The sequence below is a fragment of the Peromyscus maniculatus genome, chromosome 23 (assembly GCF_049852395.1).
Source record: "Peromyscus maniculatus bairdii isolate BWxNUB_F1_BW_parent chromosome 23, HU_Pman_BW_mat_3.1, whole genome shotgun sequence".
Taxonomy (NCBI): Eukaryota; Metazoa; Chordata; class Mammalia; order Rodentia; family Cricetidae; genus Peromyscus; species Peromyscus maniculatus.
In genome coordinates this window covers 59,932,108-59,954,994 of record NC_134874.1, presented here as the reverse complement: position 1 = coordinate 59,954,994, position 22,887 = coordinate 59,932,108, and the positions used below count along the sequence as shown (strand labels likewise).

The 22,887-nt window shown below is 46.4% G+C and overlaps 1 protein-coding gene across 1 annotated transcript; it reads right to left on the bottom strand.

Annotated features, from left to right (window-relative positions):
- Window positions 1-3,705: 3,705 nt before the first annotated feature.
- On the bottom strand, window positions 3,706-21,611 carry LOC143270514 (insulin receptor-like). Its single transcript, XM_076560698.1, has 9 exons — window positions 21,583-21,611; window positions 19,758-19,860; window positions 17,672-17,739; window positions 15,418-15,662; window positions 13,778-13,888; window positions 13,450-13,609; window positions 11,441-11,570; window positions 9,528-9,662; window positions 3,706-6,404 (listed from the first exon to the last, which is right to left on the bottom strand). The coding sequence occupies exons 3-9, from the start codon at window positions 17,721-17,723 to the stop codon at window positions 6,152-6,154; spliced, it is 1,086 nt and encodes a 361-aa protein (XP_076416813.1). The 5' UTR covers window positions 17,724-17,739; window positions 19,758-19,860; window positions 21,583-21,611; the 3' UTR covers window positions 3,706-6,151.
- Window positions 21,612-22,887: the final 1,276 nt, after the last annotated feature.

Here is a 22,887-nt window from a genome sequence, read left to right as displayed (position 1 = left end):
AATGTAGCTTCTTTTTGCCCTTGTCCTAAAATCGGTCTGAAGCTGAAGACTTTTGAATTGACGGCCTTGGCAGAGGAGATTTCAAGACAGTCTGCATTGCTTTCCAAGAGTGTGTTTGGTGGTTATTAGTGGCCAGTCTTAAGCAGATCTACAATGAAAAGGAACAGCTGAGCAAGGAAAAATACAGAATATACAGTTTGAGGAGATAAGGAACACCAGGAAATGTAATGTTGGAGCCAAGTCCAGTGTTCAAGGAGATAAAAAGTTTAAAGAAAAGCCTGCTGATAAATGGAATCAGGGAGTGGTGACCTCAGTGCAGACCCCACCAAGCTAAGCTTCTAACTTGTGAAAAGGAATTAAAGGAAATCTTAAGCAGTGAAAGGAAACCATGAACAACAGAAAGCTAGTGAAGATGTAATGAAAGGAGGGAGCCAAGTTCTAGTCCCAGCAAGCAGCAGAATTTGGCAACTTCAGCCACATGGTTCTGGCTTTAGAGTCAAGAAAGAATACAAGAAAGGGGTTGTGGAATCTCCCTCTACAGCTAAGGAAACTGCTGAAGCCAGGTGTGTGTCATGGGTGTCCCTTCATGGAGGCCCAGAGAGGACATTTCATGAAGCCATGAAGATGAAACCTGGATTGTATTGGAGACTCCAGGATGTTGGAAATGCCGGAGTCATGAGATACCTGCCGAGGAGAGCTTCAGATTCGAAGTAGAACCAGCCCAAAAAAGAAAAGTGTGTTGCAGTCAACAAAGCTGAAAGAAGTTGGAGATCTGAAGAGCGCCTTGACATCAGACATAGATATGCAGAGTTTGGAGTTTGCCCAGCCTTGGTCCAATATTTACTCACTATCCTCCCTTTCCTCTTTTTTTGAAATGGTAATGTATGTCCTGTGCCATTGTATATTGAAAGTATGATAGGCTTTTTTATTTTGATTTCACACAAAGTTATAGTTAAGAGATTGCCATGAGTCTCAGAAGAGACTTTAGACTTTTTAAGGAGTCTTGAGACTGTGAAAGACTATGGGGACCTCTGAAGTTAGACTAAAAGCATTTTGAATTATAGTATGGTTATAAGCACTTGTTAGCCCCCTTTAAATGTTTAATCTCAAAAACCAACATTAAAAAAAAAAAAGTCAGCCATGGTGGCATGTGCTTATAACCTCAGCACTAGAGAGGCAGAAACAGGAAGATCTCCAGAGTTCATTGGCCAGTCAGCTATGAGAAATCCTGTCTCAAAATAATGGTGGACAGCACCTGAGAGACAACATCTGAAGCTGTCCTCTGGACACATGCTTCCACTTGCAAACATGAGCACTCATACACATATGTAACTGCATACATGAACACACACACACACACACACACACACACACACACACACACACAGAACTCACAATTTCCCAGGTTTTTGCTTAATATAGAAAATCTCAAAGCCACAGCCCCACGCAGACCAACCTGGATATCACATAAAAAACAGTCTCAGATAATTTATTCCAAATTTTAATATAAACAAGTAATTAGCCTGTATTGTACATGCAGAATAATTTCAGTCCCTCCCCTCACCTCACAAAAAAGGGCATATTCTGTACATGATGCTACTTGGCTCTTGTAGGAAAACATCATTGTGTTTTGGGTGGGTTTTGTGTTTCTGAGTTTTATGCAGCACTGTGGCACATTTGATCCCACACTGCTTACATATGGGGTGTAGCTACCCAAGCACATAACGGGGCAAGGAGCAGCAACTTTGATACAAAGGATAAGACCCAAACAAACCATTCCTGGACATGTGCATGGACACACACACACACACACACACAGAGTTGAGGGCCCTTCCTTCCTTCTCAAATGGTAACAAGAATCCCAGGTTCATGATCCAGTTTTTAACATATTTTTGTTTTGTTTTGTTTTTATAATGGCCCACATACAGATAAAAATTTGACCAGAAACTGATTCTGGACCCTATTATCAAGTGGATCCCCATTTCTTGAGGATAAATATTTCTTGAGTCATGGCCTCTTAAAAGACCATATTACTTTGTGTAGTTTAAACAGCAAGTGATAATCTGTTATCCCTATTCCCCAACCTCATCTCTTGTATAAATTCATATTCTGAGGAACATTCTGGAAGGATTTCTAAAATGGCTCTACTCTATGTGTGTCATTTACACAAAATCAGCATTATTCTTTTCCCATGTCCAACAAAACCATAATTTTTGAAGAGTCTATGTTCTCAAGAATTCACCAGCTAGCATCCAGAACACAACCACCTATCACGAAGTAGAAAAACCATTGCTAGGATGACAGCCACTCATTTACCAAGACTGCCAATAGGAACCAGATTTGCACAGTGATGCTGCCCTTTGGCCAGTGTTAGAGTAGACTTGAAATAAATGTATTGTCCTTAACACAGTCATCAATATGTCCTGGTAAGATAACAAGGGTGATCTGTGCTTGTCTTGGTGGCATCACTCCCAATAGCCACAGAAATATACATGGAGCTCTCCCCACGAATCTCCACATTCTCCCAATTCGTGCTCTCCCCCTCTAGCTAGCCTCAGATGTGGGAAGCATCCAGAAGGGATCCAAGAACACGAGCACTTCCTGGTGTGTGCTTGCTATCAATGAACAGAGAACACGTCGGCTAGTATCCTGGAAGAAATGACTCTGTGGCTCTCACCATGATCATAAAAAGGGTTTTAAAATAATGAGACACACAACGAAGCGCCAACATAAACCTGGTTTTGTCGCTTTATCTCTCTCTCACCTATCACTACAAACTCTCTGGATGGCCATGGTTTTCTAGGTCCCAAGGTTCTTTTCTTACAAAGCTAACATCTTCTGAAGCCAAAAGTATCATGGCCCAATGGCTACTTGTTTCCTGCCCAGCAACAGTCGATATGAAATGGAACTGGTGAAGTCCTTTTTCATAGGGTCACCCCACATTGGCACCTCTCTCCAGAGAAGATGGAGAAAGTGAGTTTTCAAGGACAGTGTCCTAAAGTGAGCAAGAATGGTGAAGCTTAAAAACAGGTGCCATGCTGGCCCTGCCTTGACTTCCAGAGTTCTCACAACCGCACAGGGCCAAACAGTGTCAGCTCGAGGTCAACCAAACCCCAGCATAGGGTTCCTTTCATTGCTTAAAATACGTTCAAGAAACTGATGGGTTTTAGATTAGGGTTTCCCCCAAATGCCCTCATACTGGCTTTTTGTGTAGGAGGTGACCACAAACACCCAAAGCCTCATACGCCTGAAAAGGGCAAGGGGGAATAATGGTTAGAGAACCCCGAGTGCCTTTGCATTCATGTCTGGGGACTTCATGTGACAGCGGTGGGTGCTGGCTCACAGCCTCATCGCCTCTCATCAAAAGACCTGAGATGAGGGGCCTCACAGAGGCTGAACCCAGACAGACTGAAGAGCAGCTTGTGTGAGGAGTGTGCATCAACAAACAGGCTCTATGCGGAGGTTATGTTCAGGAGACTACCAGCAAAGAGAAGAATCTGGGTTCACAGGAAGGCTCTAATTTCTTCATCCCAACTGCCTCTCTCAAAATTTTCCTAGTCCCTGGTATTCAGAAATCAACTGGTACACAGCTCCCCAACTCAAAGCACGATCCAGCCAGAATTCCAAAGCCTCGACGTCTGTTACTGAACCTCATCCTAACAAGACACTGAGGTAGACTGTGCTGTGAGAAATAAAAACATGACCCACACTCACCTGTTTTTATTTTTCCTTGATAAAAAAATGTTACATGCACACCATTTTTTACAAAAGTGATTTTCAAGAGTGATTTTATATATTAAAATAAATACTTTCCCCAGTAATATAAGAAAACCTTTTGAATTAGAAAAATGTGGAAATTCCTGCTAGTGTAGCATCTGACCACTACAAATTTACTGTGAAAAGGAAAAATAAACAACAAATACCAGAGCTCCATGTCTTCCATTGATGCACAGACCCTCTATTTACAAAGTGATCTGGGTGAAAAAACTGTGACTCTTGCTTCTTGTACCAATCACTGAGTTCCCTGGTAACATTTTTATGTCTGCCATTTTTCTAATACAAACTGGACAGTAACTGGCAATCAGGATTTGTGTCTACTCATGTTCTCAACCAAGAATTAAGAGGGTTTGGGGGTGGACCCTGGGTCTTTATCTCACATCTCCCACAGGAGAAGGGTTTCAAATATTTGTGGGGAAATGCACACAGGGAAGAATGTGTGGGAGGATTCTGAGCCCCAGTCCATGAGTTCACCATGGTTGTTTGTTTCTTTCACTTGAGCAGCTGTGGTTTTATGCAAAGAGAAGAAGCTGTGGGTTCACATCCTTTCACAAGTTCTTAGCGGTGCGAAGAAAGTCTCTGATGTTGCCTCCTCCAGACTGAGGCATACTCAGGAGCCACACCTGGCCCGAGCTGAGGTTCCTGGCACCAGGAGCAGCTGTGGGAGGTTAGTGTGGAGGATAGGAGATGTCCCAAGGGCAGAGGAGACCAACAGCTATCCCAGGGCACATCTCCTTTATATATTGCTTAGTGTTCTCAAAGTCCATCTGTGTCATTGGTCTTTGGGATGAGTTTGCTGTGTTTAATACAATGACTGAACAACATGTAGGCCTTGAAGAGGTGAGGTACACAAGCAGAGAAGAACCCAAAGATGAACACAGGTGTTCTGGAAGGCCAGCTCAGCTCCCGGTAACCACCAGTTTTTCCAAGCAAGAAACATCCAGTCCATCTTGCTAGCAGAACCAGTCAAAAATCCAGTTTCTCACAGACTCCACAAGACCTCACCATGTCCTGAAGGGCTAGCAGCTAATGTGGTATAATTCTCAGAAAAACGTGTGCTTCAAAGACCAAACACAGAGGCGACTCCCGCACTGTTCTGTCTCCCCACACAGGCAGGTGTGCCCACTTCCCTGCTCACAAGGAAATAATAACTTATAAGGCTCATGCCAGAGATTCCTTAAGCATTAAATATGTTACAAATATATTCTCAGAATTGTCATCTGACTTCTACTTCCCGTGTGTGTGTGTGTGTGTGTGTGTGTGTGTGTGTGTGTGTGTGTGCGCGTGCGTGCGCGCGCGCGCGCGCGCGCGCGCACGCGCGTGTCCTTTGCTTTGTTTGGTCTTCCAAACACCCCTGATGAATCCAGACCAAGCGGTCCTCCCTCGGTTTTTGGAAAACATTGCCAAAGGGAAGGAAAGAAGACCCCTGAGCAAGACTTTTGACTGACTGAGAAGCATCTCTGGAGGGACAGACGCTGAGTCAGTAAGAAGGAAGGACAACGTGAGGTCACCTACTCCAAGCATCAGGAGCTTCCTGAGCCAGTCCCCCAAGCATCTGTCCAGATACTATTTTACACACACACAACCCCCACCCCACCCTGTGTTCTCTAACCTGGACACAACACACACACAAATGCACACAAGTGTGCACATGAACACACACTTAGGACTACACACCCTTTCCCAAAATAAAATATGAAAGCAGCAGCTATTGGTCAATTTGAGGAACTGATTTTGTGAATGAGAAAAAAAAAAACAAAACTAAAATAAAATCCTTCTCTCAGATTAATGAAACCTTCTCAAAGCCCAAGCTAGAACAGGGTTCTGGGTTGGGCTGTTTGTTTTTGTTTTCTTCTGTCTGTCTCTCTTTTGCTTTCTGACTTGTGCTCCATAAATAAACTCTGTCTTTGACAACTAACTGTAACTCCGACACTAGCAAGAAAAGAAAAACGCCTATAAAAACAGATGCGTTCTTTCCATCGATGAGGAAAACAACAGCAACAACAGAATCCTGGTTTGAAACTGTGGCGGGGGGAGGGGCAGAGCCACGGAAAGCCCAACCCCTGGAGGGTCACAGTTAGCCCTCCGCCGACTTGCAGGGTTGGCAATCACACGTGGTATTTGTGGGTCAAAAGACAAACAGAAACGTGTATGAGCTATCTCTGAGCTCAGTTTCACATCTGGGTCGAGTCCTGATTATCCTGAGTTTCCTGGAGGCGGTCAAACTAGAGAAGAGTTTAAAAACAGAAAGAATCCTCCCCCAGCAGGCGCTGTTAGGAAGGGTTTGACCTGGGCAGGGTGAGCACGCGCCCATTCTTCTTGCCCCCGTTCATGTGGGTGTACGGGATGTGTTCGTCATAGGTCCCTTTAATGCTCAGAGAGGACCCTCCCTCCCGGCTGCCAGCCTCTTCCCTCTGACAGTGAGAGGACCTATCCAAGGGGACATTCTCCATGTCCTCGAACTCATCTCCAGCTCCTCACTCTCAGGAGCCTTGTTCTCGTCGCTGTAGAAGAAGGAAACTTCTGGAAAGCTGGGGTGGAGGTCATCCTTGAGCAGGTTGACGATTTCCAGGAAGGTTGGCCTCATCTTGGGGTTGAAATGCCAGCACATGCACATCAGGTCAGTACTGTGGGGACAGGGACCAGGGTGGATGAGTCTCGATGTTGGACTAAGCAGCTCCCTCCTACCCCGCCCCACCACAGACTGCATCCAAGTAGAAGGAGCCTTGGCTGTGGCTGCACATATGATGGCCAAAGCTGGACCAGCAATTCTTGCAGGACTGGAAGACAGCTTTGAAAAGCAAGCCGGGAAAACTCAGTAGTGAGGCCTGTCATCCCAGCTCTCGGGAGGCTGGGGTAGGATGACCATAAATTCAAGGCCTGCCAGGTTAGGGTGACTTTCAGACCAGCCTGGGCAACTTAGTGAGACCAGTGCCTCTAAATTAAAAGTACAAAGAGGGACAGTGCTCAGTGGAGGAAGAGGGAGGGCAGGGGGAAAGGAAGAGAAGGGGAAAGAGAAAGGAAAGGAAATGATCAGGAAAGAGAGGAGTGGGGAGGGAGGAGGGAGGAGGTGGGGGCGGGGGGGGGAGAAAATGACGTAATGGAGCCCAAGAAGCTGTCAACTGGGAAAAGAGCCCCAGCTGGGGAAACTTTAGAGGAGACTGCCAACGTGCTGTGGGGGTTGTCTTGACTGTCAACTGATGTGGGGAGATCTGGCTCTGGGGAGAATATGCTGGGCAGGGGCTCCCACACGTCACAAGAGTGTGGAAAGCAAGCCGCAGAGACAAACGAGCAAACATCACACACTTCTCTCTGCTCTGACAACGATGTGCCAGGACCAGCTGCTGCCTACTTTGACTTCCCCATCCGTGACCCAAAGAGATCCTTCCTCCCCTTAATCGCTTTTGGTCAGTTTTTACCATGGTAACAGGTGAGAAACTGAACAGGCATTGTATTGTACATGTTTATCGCCTTACACATTCCCAGTCTCCTGTGCCTCAGGAGCCGTGTGTTGTATGCCCCTGCCTGGAGCTGCTTGCTGAGGCTTACCTGTACCCGACAGCCACTCCAGGCTTAAAGACCCTTCAGAGCTGGTATCTTCATACGTCAAAAGAAAATGTCAGGAGGGGCCTTAGTCACAGAGCCAGCCTGGTAGCCATGCAGGACTGGGGTAACGAGTGCCTAACGTCACACAAGCGTCCATTTCTCATCCTTACAGACGCCCCAAGACGCCCCAGAGACTCTACGGGAGCCAAGGGCGTGCATTTTCATTTTGACCTTCTCCTTTCTCCCACGTAACTTGCCCTAGAGCAAATTTCAGACCTTGAATCAAATCTGGGCCCCTGCATGTGTTTATAAAGTTTTATTAAGTTTTATTGTCACAGGGTATTGTGCTGTTTCTCAGATGCCCACCCAACACTGAGCTGTTGACGCAACAGTGGTTCAAGGTATGGTTCCGGCAAAGTGGCCGGGTCATGAGGGCACTAACCTAGTCGATGCCTGAAACCATCCACGGAGTAAGAGAATCTCTAAGAGGAGGGGCCTTGCTGGAGGAAGTAGGTCGCCAGAGGCGTGTAGATCAAGGGTATGTTTTACTTCCAGTCTCAGTCCTCCTCTTCTCCCTACCACCCTTGGCCTTCTGCCTCGCCACGGCCCTGAGCGGCTGAGTCAAGTGAGCCACAGTAAGGATTTCCTCCTTCGAGCCGAACTTCTCAGGCAGTTCCCAGCAGTGACCGCCAGTGCCCATGGCCTCATCCATATGCAAGGCCTATGGCTGTATTCAAGCCACGACTGCACAAGGCCATCGTGCTGTCAGTATTTATAATAGAGCCTTTAGGGAAAGGTTGTGAACCTCTGCCCTGGGGCTTAGGTTCCTTTCCAGTGCTAGGATGACAAAATGTCCCAATAAAGGACACCTGGGGAGACAGAATCGATTTGAGCTCCCAGGCTGCAGTCCATCAGACTGGGGAAATGAAGGCAACGGGAACCTAAAGCATCTCGTCACGTCCCATGCGCAGCCACGAGCAGCCAGAGAGTGAGTGTGCATGCCTGCTCAGCTTGCTGTCTCCGCTTCATACAGTTCAGGTTTCCCTGCCTAGGAAATGGTGTCACCCACAGTGGGCTGGTAGGTGACCTCAGTTAACATAACCAAGACAATTCCCCCCAGACATGTCCACAGGCCAGTGTTGCCTATAGTATCGGTGATACTCTCCTCCCAGACAATTCTAGATGGTGTAATTAAAACTAATCATCGCAGGTAAATTCCCCAGTTCTCAACCAGTCACAAACTGGTCTGGTTAGGAAAGGGCCTTGATGAAGCAATGTCCAGAAAGCTTTGAATGGGAAGAGAAAAGACAAGACGAATGTAAGCATGCACATGAAGACACGATACAACACAAACACGGCAAGGTTGTGGGAGATGGCTCACTCAGGAAAGTGCTCGCCCCTCAAGCCTGAGGACCTGAGTGGGGCCCTCAGAACCTACATAAAAATATACACGTTTACAATCCCCGTGCTCGGGAGGTAGAGTGGGGGGGGGTGCTGGGGACTCAGTGGCTGGCTATCCAGCCTGGCTGACTCAGTGAGTGCCACACCCAGGAAAGCCCATGTCTCAGTGGAGGTGAATGGTACTTCTGAGGATGATGTCCTCTGGCCTCCACGTGTATATACAACAGGTATGCACAAGCGCATCTAAAAAATTTTAAGGAGCAAAGAGATGGCTCAGTGGTTAAGAGCACTTGCCCTTCTTGAAGATGACGAAGGTTCAGCTCCCAGTACCCATGTGTTGGTTCACAACCACTTGTAAGTCCAGGTCCAGGGATCTAACACCCTCTTCTGATGTCCTTGGACACCAAGCATGTAAGTTATGCACATACATACATACATACATACATACATACATACATACATACATACATACAGGAAAACACTCATATACCTAAGATTAAAAATAAATCTTTAAAGCAGATTTGATGTGCAAATGTATACATGTAGACTGAATGACACATGCAGAGGCATAAATAATATGTGAACATAAGCACATATGTAGACACATGTGAAAATGTAAGTGTGCATCCAAAATGCAATATGCAAACACAAGCCTATATGTAAGGGCATGCTATACAAACATACATGTAGGCATAAGGCTTGTCCCCCACACATATATACCTGGGATATACAGACACAAAACACATATGAAATGCAAAGCCTTTTGAATAAACTCATGCTCTCCACCTCTTCTTTATACTTACAGTCTCTCAGGACAATTATCAGGTGGCTCCAGATAGCCTCCATCCATGACAAATTTCAACACCTGTTCATTAGACAGGCCTTGGTAAGGTTGCTCAGCCAGGCTAGTGATTTCCCAAAGGACCACTCCAAAGGACCTGCCAATGACAATTGAGAACAGTTAACAAAGAAGCCAACGAAACACACACACACACACACAAACACACACACACACACACACACACACACACACACACACACACACACACACACTGTCTCTCTCTCACATTCATTCATACCTCCTTTGCCTTACTAGAACTTGGTTGTCCAACTAAAAAAACAATTGACAGACTGAAGCAATAGCTCAGCTGGCAAAGTGCTTTCCATCAAAACATGAGTACCTCAGTTCAGTGCCCAGAACCCAAGTAAAGAGCCGGATGTGCAGGCCAGCAAGATATCTCCGTGGGCAAAGGCTCTTGCTGCTAAGCCTAATGACCCGAGTTAGATCCCCAAGGACCCATATGGTGGGAGGAGAGAATTGACTCCTATAAGTTGTCCTTTGACCTCCACAAATGTGCTATGGCATATTCACCTCAACAGACACACACAATCACGCATCTATCTATCTATCTACGTGTGTGTGTGTGTGTGTGTGTGTGTGTGTGTGTGTGTGTGTGTGTGTGTGTGTGTGTTTGTCTTATTTAAAGTGGGGCTAGCTGGGGAGATGCCTCAGTGGCTTATGTGCTTGCTCCACGAGTCTGAGGATAGAAGTCCAAATCCCCAGAAAATCATGTAAATGCCAGGTGGGCATAGTAACCTAGCTGTAATTCCAACCTCAGAAGGTAGAAACAAGGGATCCCTAGAGCAAGCTGGCTAGCAAGAGTAGCCATTGCATTTTGACTAGCTCTGGGTTTGATTGAGAGACCCTGCCTCAGTGAATAAGGTGGAAGAGCAGCCAAGGATAATTTCTGACAGCAACCTCAGACCCCTACAGGCGTGAACACACACATGAATGCAATCTTGGTATGCATACACAGGCAAACAATCATATACACATACACTTGAAAATGGGACTGGGGGGGTGGGCGGGGAGACTGGGTGTGGTGGTGGTGAGTACTAGTAATCCCAGCACAGGGGAGACAGAGACAGGAGGATCCCAGAGATCTCTGGCCAGCAAGCCTAGCCAACTTAGCAAATTCCAGTCCAGCGAGAGACACTATTTATAAAACAAGGTAGATGGCACCTGAGAAGGAACTATGCCCAAGGCTTTCATCTGCCTTCCACATGGACACATGTGTGCGCTCTGATTTGCACACACAGTGTGATATATTGCTGTGGTTGGTTTAGTAAAGAGCTGAACAGCCAATAGCTAGGCAGGAGATACAGGCAGGATTTCTGGGGAGAGAAAGGAAGAGGAGGAGGAATCAAGAGGCAAGAGAAGCCAGGAGACACAGAGAGGAAACAGGAGGTAGAAGATGAAAGTGAGTTAACACCATGTAATAGAACGTAGATTAATAGAAATGGGCTAATTTAAGTTATAAGCGATAGTTAGGAACAAGCCTAAGCTATAGGCTAAGCTTTCACAATTAATAAAAGTCTCCCTGTCATTATTTGGGAGCTGGCTGGAGGGACAGAGAAAGACCCTTTACAGGACGTGAACACACACACACACACACACACACACACACACACACACACACACACACACGTATGCATGCACTCAACGATTTACGTTACAATTCATAAATAAATTCTTCTAAAATCATTCTCAGTCAATACATAAGGGTAGACATGTAAGAGAATCCAGAACGAACCACCTTCATTTCAATATGTGAAAGGCAGGTTTCCCTCTACCACCTCCTGCTGACCACATTAGTAGGACTCCTGCAGAAGTTCAATCCCAGTACAGACATCCACCCATGCATGCATAACTTACCACATATCAGAAGAGGCGGTGAAGACTCCATCCTTCAGGGACTCGGGTGACATCCACCGCACAGGCAGCAGGCCCTTACCCCCTTTCCGATAGTAATCTGTCTCGTAGATGTCTCTCGTCATCCCAAAGTCTGACAACAAACAGGTCACATGTTTTCAGTTCATCATCCTAGCATGGAGGGCTCCACCCCTCACAGAACTACTACAGGGGGTAGGCAAATTCACCAGGAGGGGGTTATGAGGCTGTGCCTAAGGCTGGGGATGGAGAACAGGGGCTACCACATAAGGAAGCGGAAGAGGTCCCCAGTGATAAAGAACCAACCATCTGGCCTGAAGCTCTCAACTCATCCTTCCCACCTACTCCTTCCCCAGTGTCCCAGACTTCTTTCCTTTTTCCAGCCAACCTTCTGTTCCCTCGACTCAGCTGCTCAGCCAAAAACCGAAAGCTGGGGGTCTCTTTTGACCCTGCCTTTTGCTCACATCCCCAGTGTGCAACCAAGCTCTTCTGCCTCTACATCTCTCTCCAATGCATCTCACTTCTCATGCCTTTGCACAATCCAGGCTCACCTCCAACTCTCCCCTGTGCATCCCCCCACACAGCAACACCCCAGCACACAAGGGTGGCCCTGTGAACAGAGTCAACCCCTTCCTGTTCCCATTGCTTTTGTTTCTTCGGGTTTTCAGACAGTCTCACATACTCCAAGACAGTCTCACATATTCTCCAAGAGAGTCTCACATACTCCAAGAGAGTCTCACATACTCCAAGAGAGTCACACATACTCCAAGAGAGTCACACATACTCCAAGACAGTCTCACATACTCCAAGAGAGTCTCACATACTCCAAGAGAGTCTCACATACTCCAAGAGAGTCTCACATACTCCAAGACAGTCTCACATACTCCAAGAGAGTCTCACATACTCCAAGACAGTCTCATGTACTCCAAGAGAGTCTCACATACTCCAAGAGAGCCTTGTCCTTGCTATGTTGCTGAGAATGACATGGGAAAGCTTTTGATCCTCCTTCCGCTACCTCCCCCAAGTGTCGGGATGCATGCACCACCACACCTGGGTTTTGTGGGGGTTCTCACTGTTAATGTAGGTCTTTGGGATCATAAATACAGAATCATGTCCCATCTTCCTTCAAACAGTTCATGCAGGATGTCGTCTTTGGGTCACATTCCTGCATGACTCCCATTCTTATGTAAAAGAATATCTCTCTGAATCACACATAGGTTCAACTCCCTACCTGCTCCCATAACTGTTGGAGGCGGGGAGGGTCTTGTAGGATCTTTATGGTCCCTTGCCTCTTCCGGATCTCACTGGTTTTGTAGAGGAGGGGTCAGTCCTATGAGTTATGAAGCTCTTACAGGCCTGCTTCTTGGCTTTCAGCTCAGCCTCATATCTTACTGTCCTGGGTCCTCTCACCCTATCCACACACTCCAGCCAGACATCTAGGCACTTGGCATCTCCTCCTGCATTCTCTGGCTCAACCTTTGGTCTTGTACTAGTAAGTGATAACTGCTGCCTGGACACAGGCTAGAGTTACCTGAGAGGAAAGCCTCCATTAAGATCGGCCTCTGGCCATGTCTGTGGAGGACTGTCTTGAGTGTTAATTGAGATAGGAGGGCCCAGTCCACCCAAGGGCAGCACCATTTCCTTGGCAGGGACTCCTGAACTATATGTGAAAGCTACCTAAGCATGAGCCAGAGCAAACCAGAAGCAGCATTCTTCCATGGTTTCTGTTTCAAGTTCCTACCCTGACTTCCCTTGGTGATCGATGACAAGTTGAAACAAACTCCTTCCTCCCCAAGTTACTTTATTTATTTGTTTGTTTGTTTACCTACTTACAATAGAAACAGACAGGAAACTAGAGCAGAAATGTTGACTTCTGGGCTAGGAAAGTGCGCGCGCGGGCACGCACGTGTGTGTGCGCACACACACACACACACACACACACACACACACACTCACACTCACACTCACACTCGCTAGAGGATTCCGAGACACACCTCCAATTTTGACGGTAAAATCATGAGCAACCATGCAGTTTCGAGCTGCCAGGTCCCGGTGCACAAACTTCTTGGCATTCAAGTATGCCATGCCATCAGCAATTTCTGCTGTCATTTGAATCATTTCTTGCAAGGTAGGGGGAGGACGGCCTGGGTTATTCTAAAATCGAAACATGGGTTGCAATTAGCTCTCTGCTGCCATCTAAATCATCTCTTGCAGAGTAAGGGGAGAGGAGCCAGGGTTATGAAGTCAAAATATGGGTTTGCACTTAGCGAGGTTGGTACACTTAAGAGCAGGTGCCCTGCTGGGGACCTAGAGGCAGCTCACCTCAGCATCCGGTCGCAGAGAACGGAGGTGACTTTTCAGGTCTCCATGAGCCATCAATTCCATCACTACCAGTGTTGGCTGGCCCTTGGACACCACCACAAGGAGGCGGACCTGCAGAACAAGCATGGAGGTGATTCAAAGAGGGTCCAGGAATTATTTCAACTCACCATGGACTCTCTGTCTGGTGCCCACTAGAGGCCACCCTGTGCCCAGATGAAGCATAGCCAGCTCTAGTAAGGGGAAGCAAATAGATACGCTCATGTATAGGTCCTCCCAATCAAATCTTATCTACTTACTGTTCCTCAGTATAGAAGCCATGTTCTTACCTCCAAACTTTGCAGCTCCTGCTCTCCTTGGCCTGTCCCCTCTCACGTACACATGGTTCGGTCTCATATCCTTTAAGACTTTCCTCAAATATATTCCACAATCCTCTTCCTCTCTCTTTTTCAATTTCTCCTAGCATTTCCCCCCTAATATGCCACTCATTTATCTAGTTTGGGAAATGTTTTCCCTGCAATAGAGTATCTAAAAGGGAGATCAGGAACCTGCTCCTACATCAGCAAGAGCAGGGCATTTAGGAGCTGATATATAGCAATATTTTATGAATTGAAACATTCCATCCTGGAGGGAAGCTCCTTAAGACTGAGGAAGTAAGCAAAACTTACAAGGTTCAGGAAATAAACAATTCACAAGTCTAAGAAAATTGCTAAAATTTACAAGATTCATAAGACCACTACCACTCCTTTCCAAGGTTATATAACCAGTAAAAGCTCTAGGAAGAATAGATTCTCAATCTCTCTAGCTGTCTGCAAGTTGTGCAGAGAGCTCTGATATTCCAGTTTTCATGACTTATCACTCATGCTAGGGTGGGCTTTTTGGAGATATAGCTACCTATGCTCATTGTCCATGTTCCTACAAGTAAACCCATACTCTTGCAAGTTATAATAAACTCATTGATTCACCAAGTAGAGTTCTAATGGAATCTTTTCTTTGGTTTGTCATAAATACCCTATCAGAGGAGAGTAAATTTTGTTCACCTCTCTGCAATAGAAGTCACACAAAAGGGGCCCCTAAATATGCCTGATAAGGATAAAAAAAAAACATAAGGCTCAATAAGAAATAAAGAGCCCACTCTGGGAACAGAAAGGCAGGGAAGGTTTGTTTTGGCTTTGGGGAGAAGAGAGAATGGGGGCAGGTACTTCCATGTGGTTAAGGGTTACAGGGAAGCCAAAAAGAGGAAAGAAATATAATAATACAAAAATCAGTGGGAAAGTCTGAAAAGCAAAGGAAGATTCTAAAAAGTGACACACAGTTATAGAGTTTGATTCTAGGTAAGTTGGGAAAAGATGAGGTGGAGAAGGGAGATGTCACTTCCCCACTCTGGTTTATTTGTTTGTTTTGTTTTTCCGGAGCTGAGGAACGAACTCAGGGCCTTGGTTCCAACCCAGGGCGCTGGGAACCAAGCGCTTTACCACTGAGGAATCCCCAACCTCGACTTCCCCACTCTTTAGGATGGGAGGCTTAACACAGTGGAGGGTGGACATCAGTCTACACCCAGGTTCCTGGGTAGCTCTAGGGAATGAAGGCAGAGTTATCAAGGAGCATGAAAGGAAGCCTCTGTCCAGCCCAGCCAGACTCACCACATGATGGCAGGTGAACCCCTTCATGACTGATGCCTCGTTGAGGAACTCGATCCGTTCTCGGAGACTGGCTGACTCATTGACAGTCTTCACTGCAACACGGGTCTCTGCCTCGCCCTTGATGATATCCTTGGCCTTGCCCTCATACACCATACCAAAGGATCCCTGTCCCAGCTCTCGCAGGAGGGTGATCTTCTCTCGAGGCACCTCCCACTCATCCGGCACGTACACAGAAGAAGGAAACACTACTTTTCACTTATCTACACAGCATTCTTGGCCAACCTCTTAAGGTCCCCCAGACACCTCCCACCACAACTTTTTCTTGAGCTTCATACAAATATTCACTCATTCTGTGACTTAAGACTTCTGCTGGGCATTGGGTATACAAACCAGAACAGGACAAGCTTCTGCCACCTTCAAGGAGATGGCAGAGGCGAGGGAATGAGCTATAGCTAGTCCAGGATCCTGCTTAGAAGCACTAAGATGGTCCTGTATCCCCATCTTTCCTGTCCTGACTCCGGATCCCTGCTACTGGATGATGTCTCTTCCTGTGATAGTTAATACTCTGAATGCCATAGAATCTAGAGTCACCTAGGAGACAAGCCTTGGGGAATGTCTATGAAGGAAGCTTTTAGATAAAGTTAATTGAAGTACAAAGACCCACCCTAAAAGTGGCAGATCATCCGACAGGCTGGAATTCTGGACTGAATAACAAGTGTGCCACTCTCTGTTTCCTGACAGTGGATGCACCATAAGGCACTGCACCCTCAAACTGTGAGCCAAAATAAACCCTTCCTCCCTTAAGATGCCTTTGTCAAGTATTCTGTCAAGCAATGACTAGAAATAACTTAGACACTTCCCACTGGAGATGTCTGACCAAGTGCCAATAGAATGGTGGAGGAAAGGGGGTAGGTTAACATAGACTGGGGGTAAAATTGTCTACAGTGCTTGGCAATCCTTCCTAGAAAGTAATAGATTCTCTGTCCCCACCCCCAGACTCCTTCATGGCCTTCAGATTCTCTTCAGTCCATAAGACTCAGCAAGAAGATGCTTTATAGCCCACCTTTACTGACATAAACCCACAGAGCATGCTAGGGAAGGGCACCAAGCAAGAGACCACAGAGGAGAGACTTAACCACCTGTAGCTGTGGTTACTCCTGGGGACCACCTAGACTGCTGACCAACACACAAGTGAGTGGAGTTATGTAAGGCAATAGCCTATAGGCCCAGCACTTTCATGCCCTGAAACTCAAATTTTGATGGTGCTTTTAAGAAGAAAGGCATGCCATATTATGAAATTCTTAAGAAACAGGCATGCCTTCTCTCTAGAGAGCAGTTGGGGTGGTGTGGGTGCCAATGCTAAGGAGCAGTTGGGGTGGTGTGGGTGCCAATGCTAAGTACCCACCATCAGCATCAGTTCACACTCAGTTCCGCCACCAGCAAATGTCTCCCTAGCACTCACCCGGCCCCTACCTGCCCCATCCTATCTTTACTTCCTTTTTGTCTATGTGCGCATGCGTGTGTGTATACATTTGTGTGTGTGCATGCATTTATGTGCAAGTACACATGTGTGCTCGTGCACACACAGGCCAGAGGCTGACATCAGGTGTCTTCCTTGATCACTCTATCTTCTATTTGATGCAGGATCTCTCACTGAACCTGGAACTCACAGATTAAGCCAGGCTGATGTGCTAATGAACCTCATGTCCCTGCTTCCCCAGTGCAGGAATGACAGGTACATATCACAGCACCCAGACTTTTACATAGATACTACGGGTCATACTTGGTCCTCAGGTGTGGACAGCAACATTTACCCACTGAGCCTTTTCCCAACATTACTATATCCACTTCTCTACCCTCAGTATCCTGTCATGGCTTCTAAATTTCATGGAAGGTTTCTGGCCCTGACTTTAACACACTCCTGTGGCTGTGACACAAGGATTTTAGTCTCACATTCCAGCCTGAATATCCCAAGTGGGTGATATCAAGCCAGCCAAGCAGGTCCTGATAACAGGTCTAACATCTCATAGTAGCTGAGTCTCTGCACAAGAGCAGATGGGCAAGCTCAGCACTCAAGGGGGCTTCTCTGAGTCTCTTTGGGATGGCTTTTCCTCTTTGGGATGGCTTTTCCTCTTTGGGATGGCTTTTCCTCCTCCCTGTGATGCTGGCCAACCCTCGGATCTGACTTAACCGTGTGGCCCAGGAAACCAAGGACAGGGTTCTGGCTTCCCACAGAAAAGGAAGTAGTGCTCACCATCACTGGCACTGAGGTACTCAGGGTTTGAAGATGCATACAATGGTCCCATTGGCCCATCCGGCTGCCTAGAGGAGGAAAAGACAGACACACCATCTTGAGCATCCCATGGCCTTCTGGACACTAGAAATAGGCAAACACTACAAATCATGAATGGATTCAGGGTTCTATACTTTGTCCAACTTAGAGAAAGTGAGAGACCAAAATGTTAATCAGTGTCCAGGTTAGCCTTCATTGTCAACATGACACAGCCTAGAGTCACCTAGGAAAAGCCTCAACTGAGGAACTGCCTAGAGCAGGTTAGTCTGTGGCTGTGTCTAGGAGGGGATGTCTTGTTAAACAGTAACACAGGGGCCCAGCCCACTGTAGGTGGCATCATGCCTCGGCGGGTGGTCTTGAGCTGTATGAGAAAGCAAGCAGAGCAGGAGCCAGTGAAACAGCAAGCAAACCTTCCTCCACGGCTTCTGCTTCAAGTTCCTACTCAAGTTCCTGACTGTGCCTGTAAGCGTAAACTCAAATAAGCCCTTTCTTCCCCAGGTTGCTTTTGGTAAGAGTGTTTTGTCACAGCAACAGAAAGGATCCTGGAACCACAAAGCCGACTGAATTTAAAGTCTGTCAGTTCTGCAACGATGGCGTGATCGACGACACAGAAAACTGCTCGGCCCCGTTTAAAAAGTACCTGGCTTGGCAAAGGTACTGGCTGTAGTTTTCAAATGTGTGTGTCTCACTTAATTCTCGTCGTACTCTTTAATGAAAGGGGGGACATGAAGCTAATGCATACCTGTAGGTGAGGTGGCACATGCCTGTAATCCTAGCATTTAGGAAGCTGAGGCAAGGTGATCACAAGTTCAAGGCCAACCTTGGCTATACAGCAAGACCCTGCCTGAGAACACAGAGCAAAGACAGAACTGGACGTCAACAGGTTAAACATGATAATCCAGACTCAGAGAGACAAAGACAGCTGTAAATTACACAACAGTAAACAGGGGACGAAGAGGAGAGAGGAAGAGTTCAAGGGGAGGGAGATGACAGAACAAGGGGCTAAAGGGGATAAAGACAAAACAGTGTGCAATTTCTTTCATATATATACGTAAATTATACAGGGGTGTGTGTGGGTGTGTGTGGGTGTGGGTGTGTCCCACATATGTGGGACATGAAAACAGAAAGGGGGATGATTCCTGGGGAGGAAAGAGACCAGTAAAGAAGGGGAGGAACAAGGGATGGTATATATAAGGAAGTATAGTGCTATGTAAGTATAAAAACATAATGAAACCCATTATTCTGTAAGCTATCTACAACAGTAAAACAAAATCAACCAATGTTTATGCTTCACTGTGGTCTGAATATGAAGTGATCGGACATGAAATGTGTGAACACTCAGCCGCTCTGTGGTGCTGTTTTGGAAGGTTATAGCAGTTTTAGGAGGTGGCGCCTTGATGAGGAAGTGTGTCACTGAGGACCGGCTTTGCAGTTTGCCAGCCCAGGCCACTTTCTGTCCTCCCTCTATTTCCTGGGTTCAGAGCAAGGGAACCACTGGCCTCATACTCCTGTAGCCAGGTCCTTCCTGTCACAGTGGACTGAATGCCCTCTGGGTCCTCCCTGTCACGGTGGACTGGATCCCCTCTGGGTCCTCCCTGTCACGGTGGACTGGATCCCCTCTGGGTCCTCCCTGTCACAGTGGACTGGATCCCCTCTGGAACTGTAAGACAAACTCAACTTTTCCTCCCCAAAGTTGCTTTTTGTCAAGGTTTTCTATCACAGCATCAGGAACTGATGCATGTTTGAACTACACTTCGTCATCAGTTACACCTCGAGGTTGGCCACAGATATCAAGCTCTGGGTAAAATATATCAATGGAAGCATGCAGGGAGAATCAGTGAACCAGAGGGAGTCTGTAATCAAGCGTATATTATATTATTATACAAAGAACTTATTGCCATGAGTACTGCATGTAGCACATCCATATGAGTAAAATTTATATGAAACTTACCTCAGTCTAATTCAATATTTATGTATTATTTGTTTGTTTGTTTTTTCCCCAAGAGGGTCAGTTGTTAGCCATTTGCCAGCACACCACCTTGCTTACCTCTTTCTCAGGAACAGATAAATACTTCCAATCACAACACTGAAGAGGAAGACGAAGATGAGGGGCCCAATGATAATTTTGGCAATATTTGATGGGACATCTACTGCAACAGAATAAGAAGGCACGTGTTTAGCACCACAATGTACTGATAACAAAAATTACACCATTAAACACTGGCTGTTGTTACCTCAGCTCCTGGTGTTGGGGTAGGGACTGAGGCAGGAGGATTGTGAGTTCAAGACCACCCTGGGCAATAAAGCAAAATCCTAGGCTATTTCCAAGAAAGACAGGGCCATGACATACATGAACTCACAGCACGTGGGAGCCATGGCAACGGATGGCTGCTCGGAGAGGAAGCGTTTCCTTCAGGGACATGGCCAGTGAGAAGGTACTCTATTTCAGTAGGTGACCCTATACCTGAGGTCCACAGTGGCAACGCTAAGTGGACTCAGTGTTTTGTTTATTTTTTATAAAAAGCACACGAAGTTGAAGGGGAAAAGTATGTAGGAGATGGCTCAGTCAATAGAGTGCTGGCGTTGTAAACATGAGGACCTGAGTCTGAGCCCCCACATAAAACCACATGGAAAACCTGGGCATGGTGATACAGACTTGTATTCAAAGTACTGGGGGGCGGGGGGCAGAGACAGCAGATCCCTGGGGCTTGCTGGTCGATGCAAGCCCTTCATCGACTGAGCCCTCTCCCAGCTCGTATGTCAGGTCTCGGCTGTTGCTTCCTCATGGCCTCCATCACCAGGTCTGTCCTGAGGAATCCCACTTGGAGCTTCCCTGTGGATTGCAGTGAACTGTTTCCCTGCACTTGCTGACTCCCGGCCCATAAGATAGATTTGTAAATACTGGTGGTCGAATGAAACCCAGGGAATGAAAGTGGTCCGGTCGCAAGCCTTGTGTCCCTGCCTCCTCTCTTTAAGACAAGGAAGGCTAGAATCAGGACAAAGTGCTCTCTGAAAAGTTCAGAAATTGTAAGTTTCATTTTTTAGAATTTTAATGTATTATTTAACAATTTTATACATGTATATAATGTATCTTAATCATACATACCCCAATGATTTATGACTTTAAAGTATATGCTTTATTATTAATATCTGTGTCTGTGTGTGTGTGTGTGTGTGTATGTGTGTGTCTGTGTGTGTCTGTGTGTGTACATGTGTACTACCTGCCTGTGGAGGCCAGGAGGTCTATATCAAGTGTTTTCCTCTATCACGTTCCATCTTTTTTTTTTGGTTTGTTTTTTGTTTCTTTTGTTTGTTTTTAGAGACAAGAGCTTAGTACTCAGCCCTCACTAGCCTGAAATTCACTCTGTAGACCAGGCTGGCCTGGAACTCTGCCTGTCTCTGCCTCCCTCGCGTTGAGTCATTTCTTCTTCCATTTCTTTTCAAGATTGTAATATGATTACATCATTTCCCACCCCTTCCCCGCTTCACGCCCTCTGATATACCCCCTCCTTGATCTTCCCTGATTTTTTTGAGGCAGAGTCTCTCAGTGAACAAAGATCTCACTGGTTGGCTAGACTGGCTGGCCAGCGAGCCCCAGGGGTCTGCCTGTCTGCATCTTCTCAAGTTGGGGTTACAGTTTGTGCATGAGCATGCCCAGATTTCTATGTAAGTGATGAGGATGTGAATTGCTGGTAGAAAGGGCTGGCAAACACGTAGGGCTGGTTTTAAATGGTTTAAAACATTAGTTTCTGGTAGACCCAAAGTTAAAGCGCTGGTCACTTCCTTCCCTCCGGGCCTTTCTCCAAAATGTTCTACTGTTCCTACTGCATGGGGCACAGATCCAACCACTAGAGGTTGCTATGGAGACTTACGATAATCGGTCACATAAAAGTAGGTGGGTTCAGTCTAGGAGCCATTGCCCGCCAGCGATGTGGCCCGGACTCGAACACTGTAGTTTCCTGGGGAGAGCCCTCGCAGCCTGCAGCCCCGCTCCAGGGCAAAATGATTCCGGGAGACACAGAGGTGAAGCTCCTGGAAGAAGAGAGAAGATGGTCAGTCGAGTTGTGCACATCCGGTGAGCAGAGAGAGTAAAAAGGAGGCTCTGAGAGTTCTTCTGTTTCTTTCAGTTTTTATTTGTGGGCAGGGTGGGGTTGTTCTTTTGCTTTCTTAAGACAGGGTCTCATATACCTCAGGTTGGTCTCCAACTCACATGTGATTTGGAGGCCGGTTTTACCTAGCCAGGTCCCCAGCCCTTGATGTAGGTGTAAGGCGATGATGGGGTTATGGTTCAGGAGGCAGAGAGCCTGCCTAGCAATACAGTTAATACGTACATTCTGTATATATACATATACATGTGTGTGTGTGTGTGTGTGTGTGTGTGTGTGTGTGTGTGTGTGTATATATATATATATATATATATATATATAGAGAGAGAGAGAGAGAGAGAGAGATGTAGACACACACACACAAAGAAAAATGCAGGGAAACTTGATCAAAAGTGAAGAAGCTGGGACTGGAGAGATGGCTCAGCAGTTCAGAGCACTGTTTACTCCTGCAGAGGACCTGGTTTGGTTTTCAATACCCATGTTGGGAGGCTTACAACTACCTGCAAGTCCAGATCCAGAAGATCCAGGTGTCTGCACACAGGTGGCACACATTCACACAGATACACACACACACACACACACACACACACACACACACACACACACGGTATATATTCATAAAATAAGTTGAGAGAAAGAAAAAGAGAGGGGGGCGGCAGGCAGGCAGGCAGACAGACCGACAGATAGACAGACAGACCAGGCTGCAGATTTGTCCTGACTCTATGTTCTGAGTCACTGTTAAAGTTCTACCTTTGGGTGCCAAAAAGCGATAAAAATCCCAGGAGGAAAGGGTCTTCAGAGAAGTCCTTTTTTCTTATGAGAATTTATTATATGTTACTAGAACTTGCAAAGTTCCATGAAGTCAGTTTTGCTATAATAAGGGCACACAGATAAAAGTGGCCCACCATCTGTTTCTATAAAGTTTTATTGGCACACAATGACATTAAATAGTATTTATGTTGCCTTCAGGGTACAACGGCAAAGTTAAGTATTTTGAAAAATAAATCATAGTTCCATCATAAAATTATATTCTCTGCCTATGTAGCTATTGTGAATTCTAATTTCGAAGGC

Coding starts and splice junctions, on each gene's coding strand:
- LOC143270514 (XM_076560698.1), bottom strand. CDS start 17,723: ATGGGACCATTGTATGCATCTTCAAACCCTGAGTACCTCAGTGCCAGT. Junction 9,663..11,440: donor ACCGCCTCTTCTGATATGTG/GTAAGTTATGCA, acceptor TGTCATTGGCAG/GTCCTTTGGAGTGGTCCTTT. Junction 6,405..9,527: donor GATAATTGTCCTGAGAGACT/GTAAGTATAAAG, acceptor CTGTCCCCACAG/TACTGACCTGATGTGCATGT.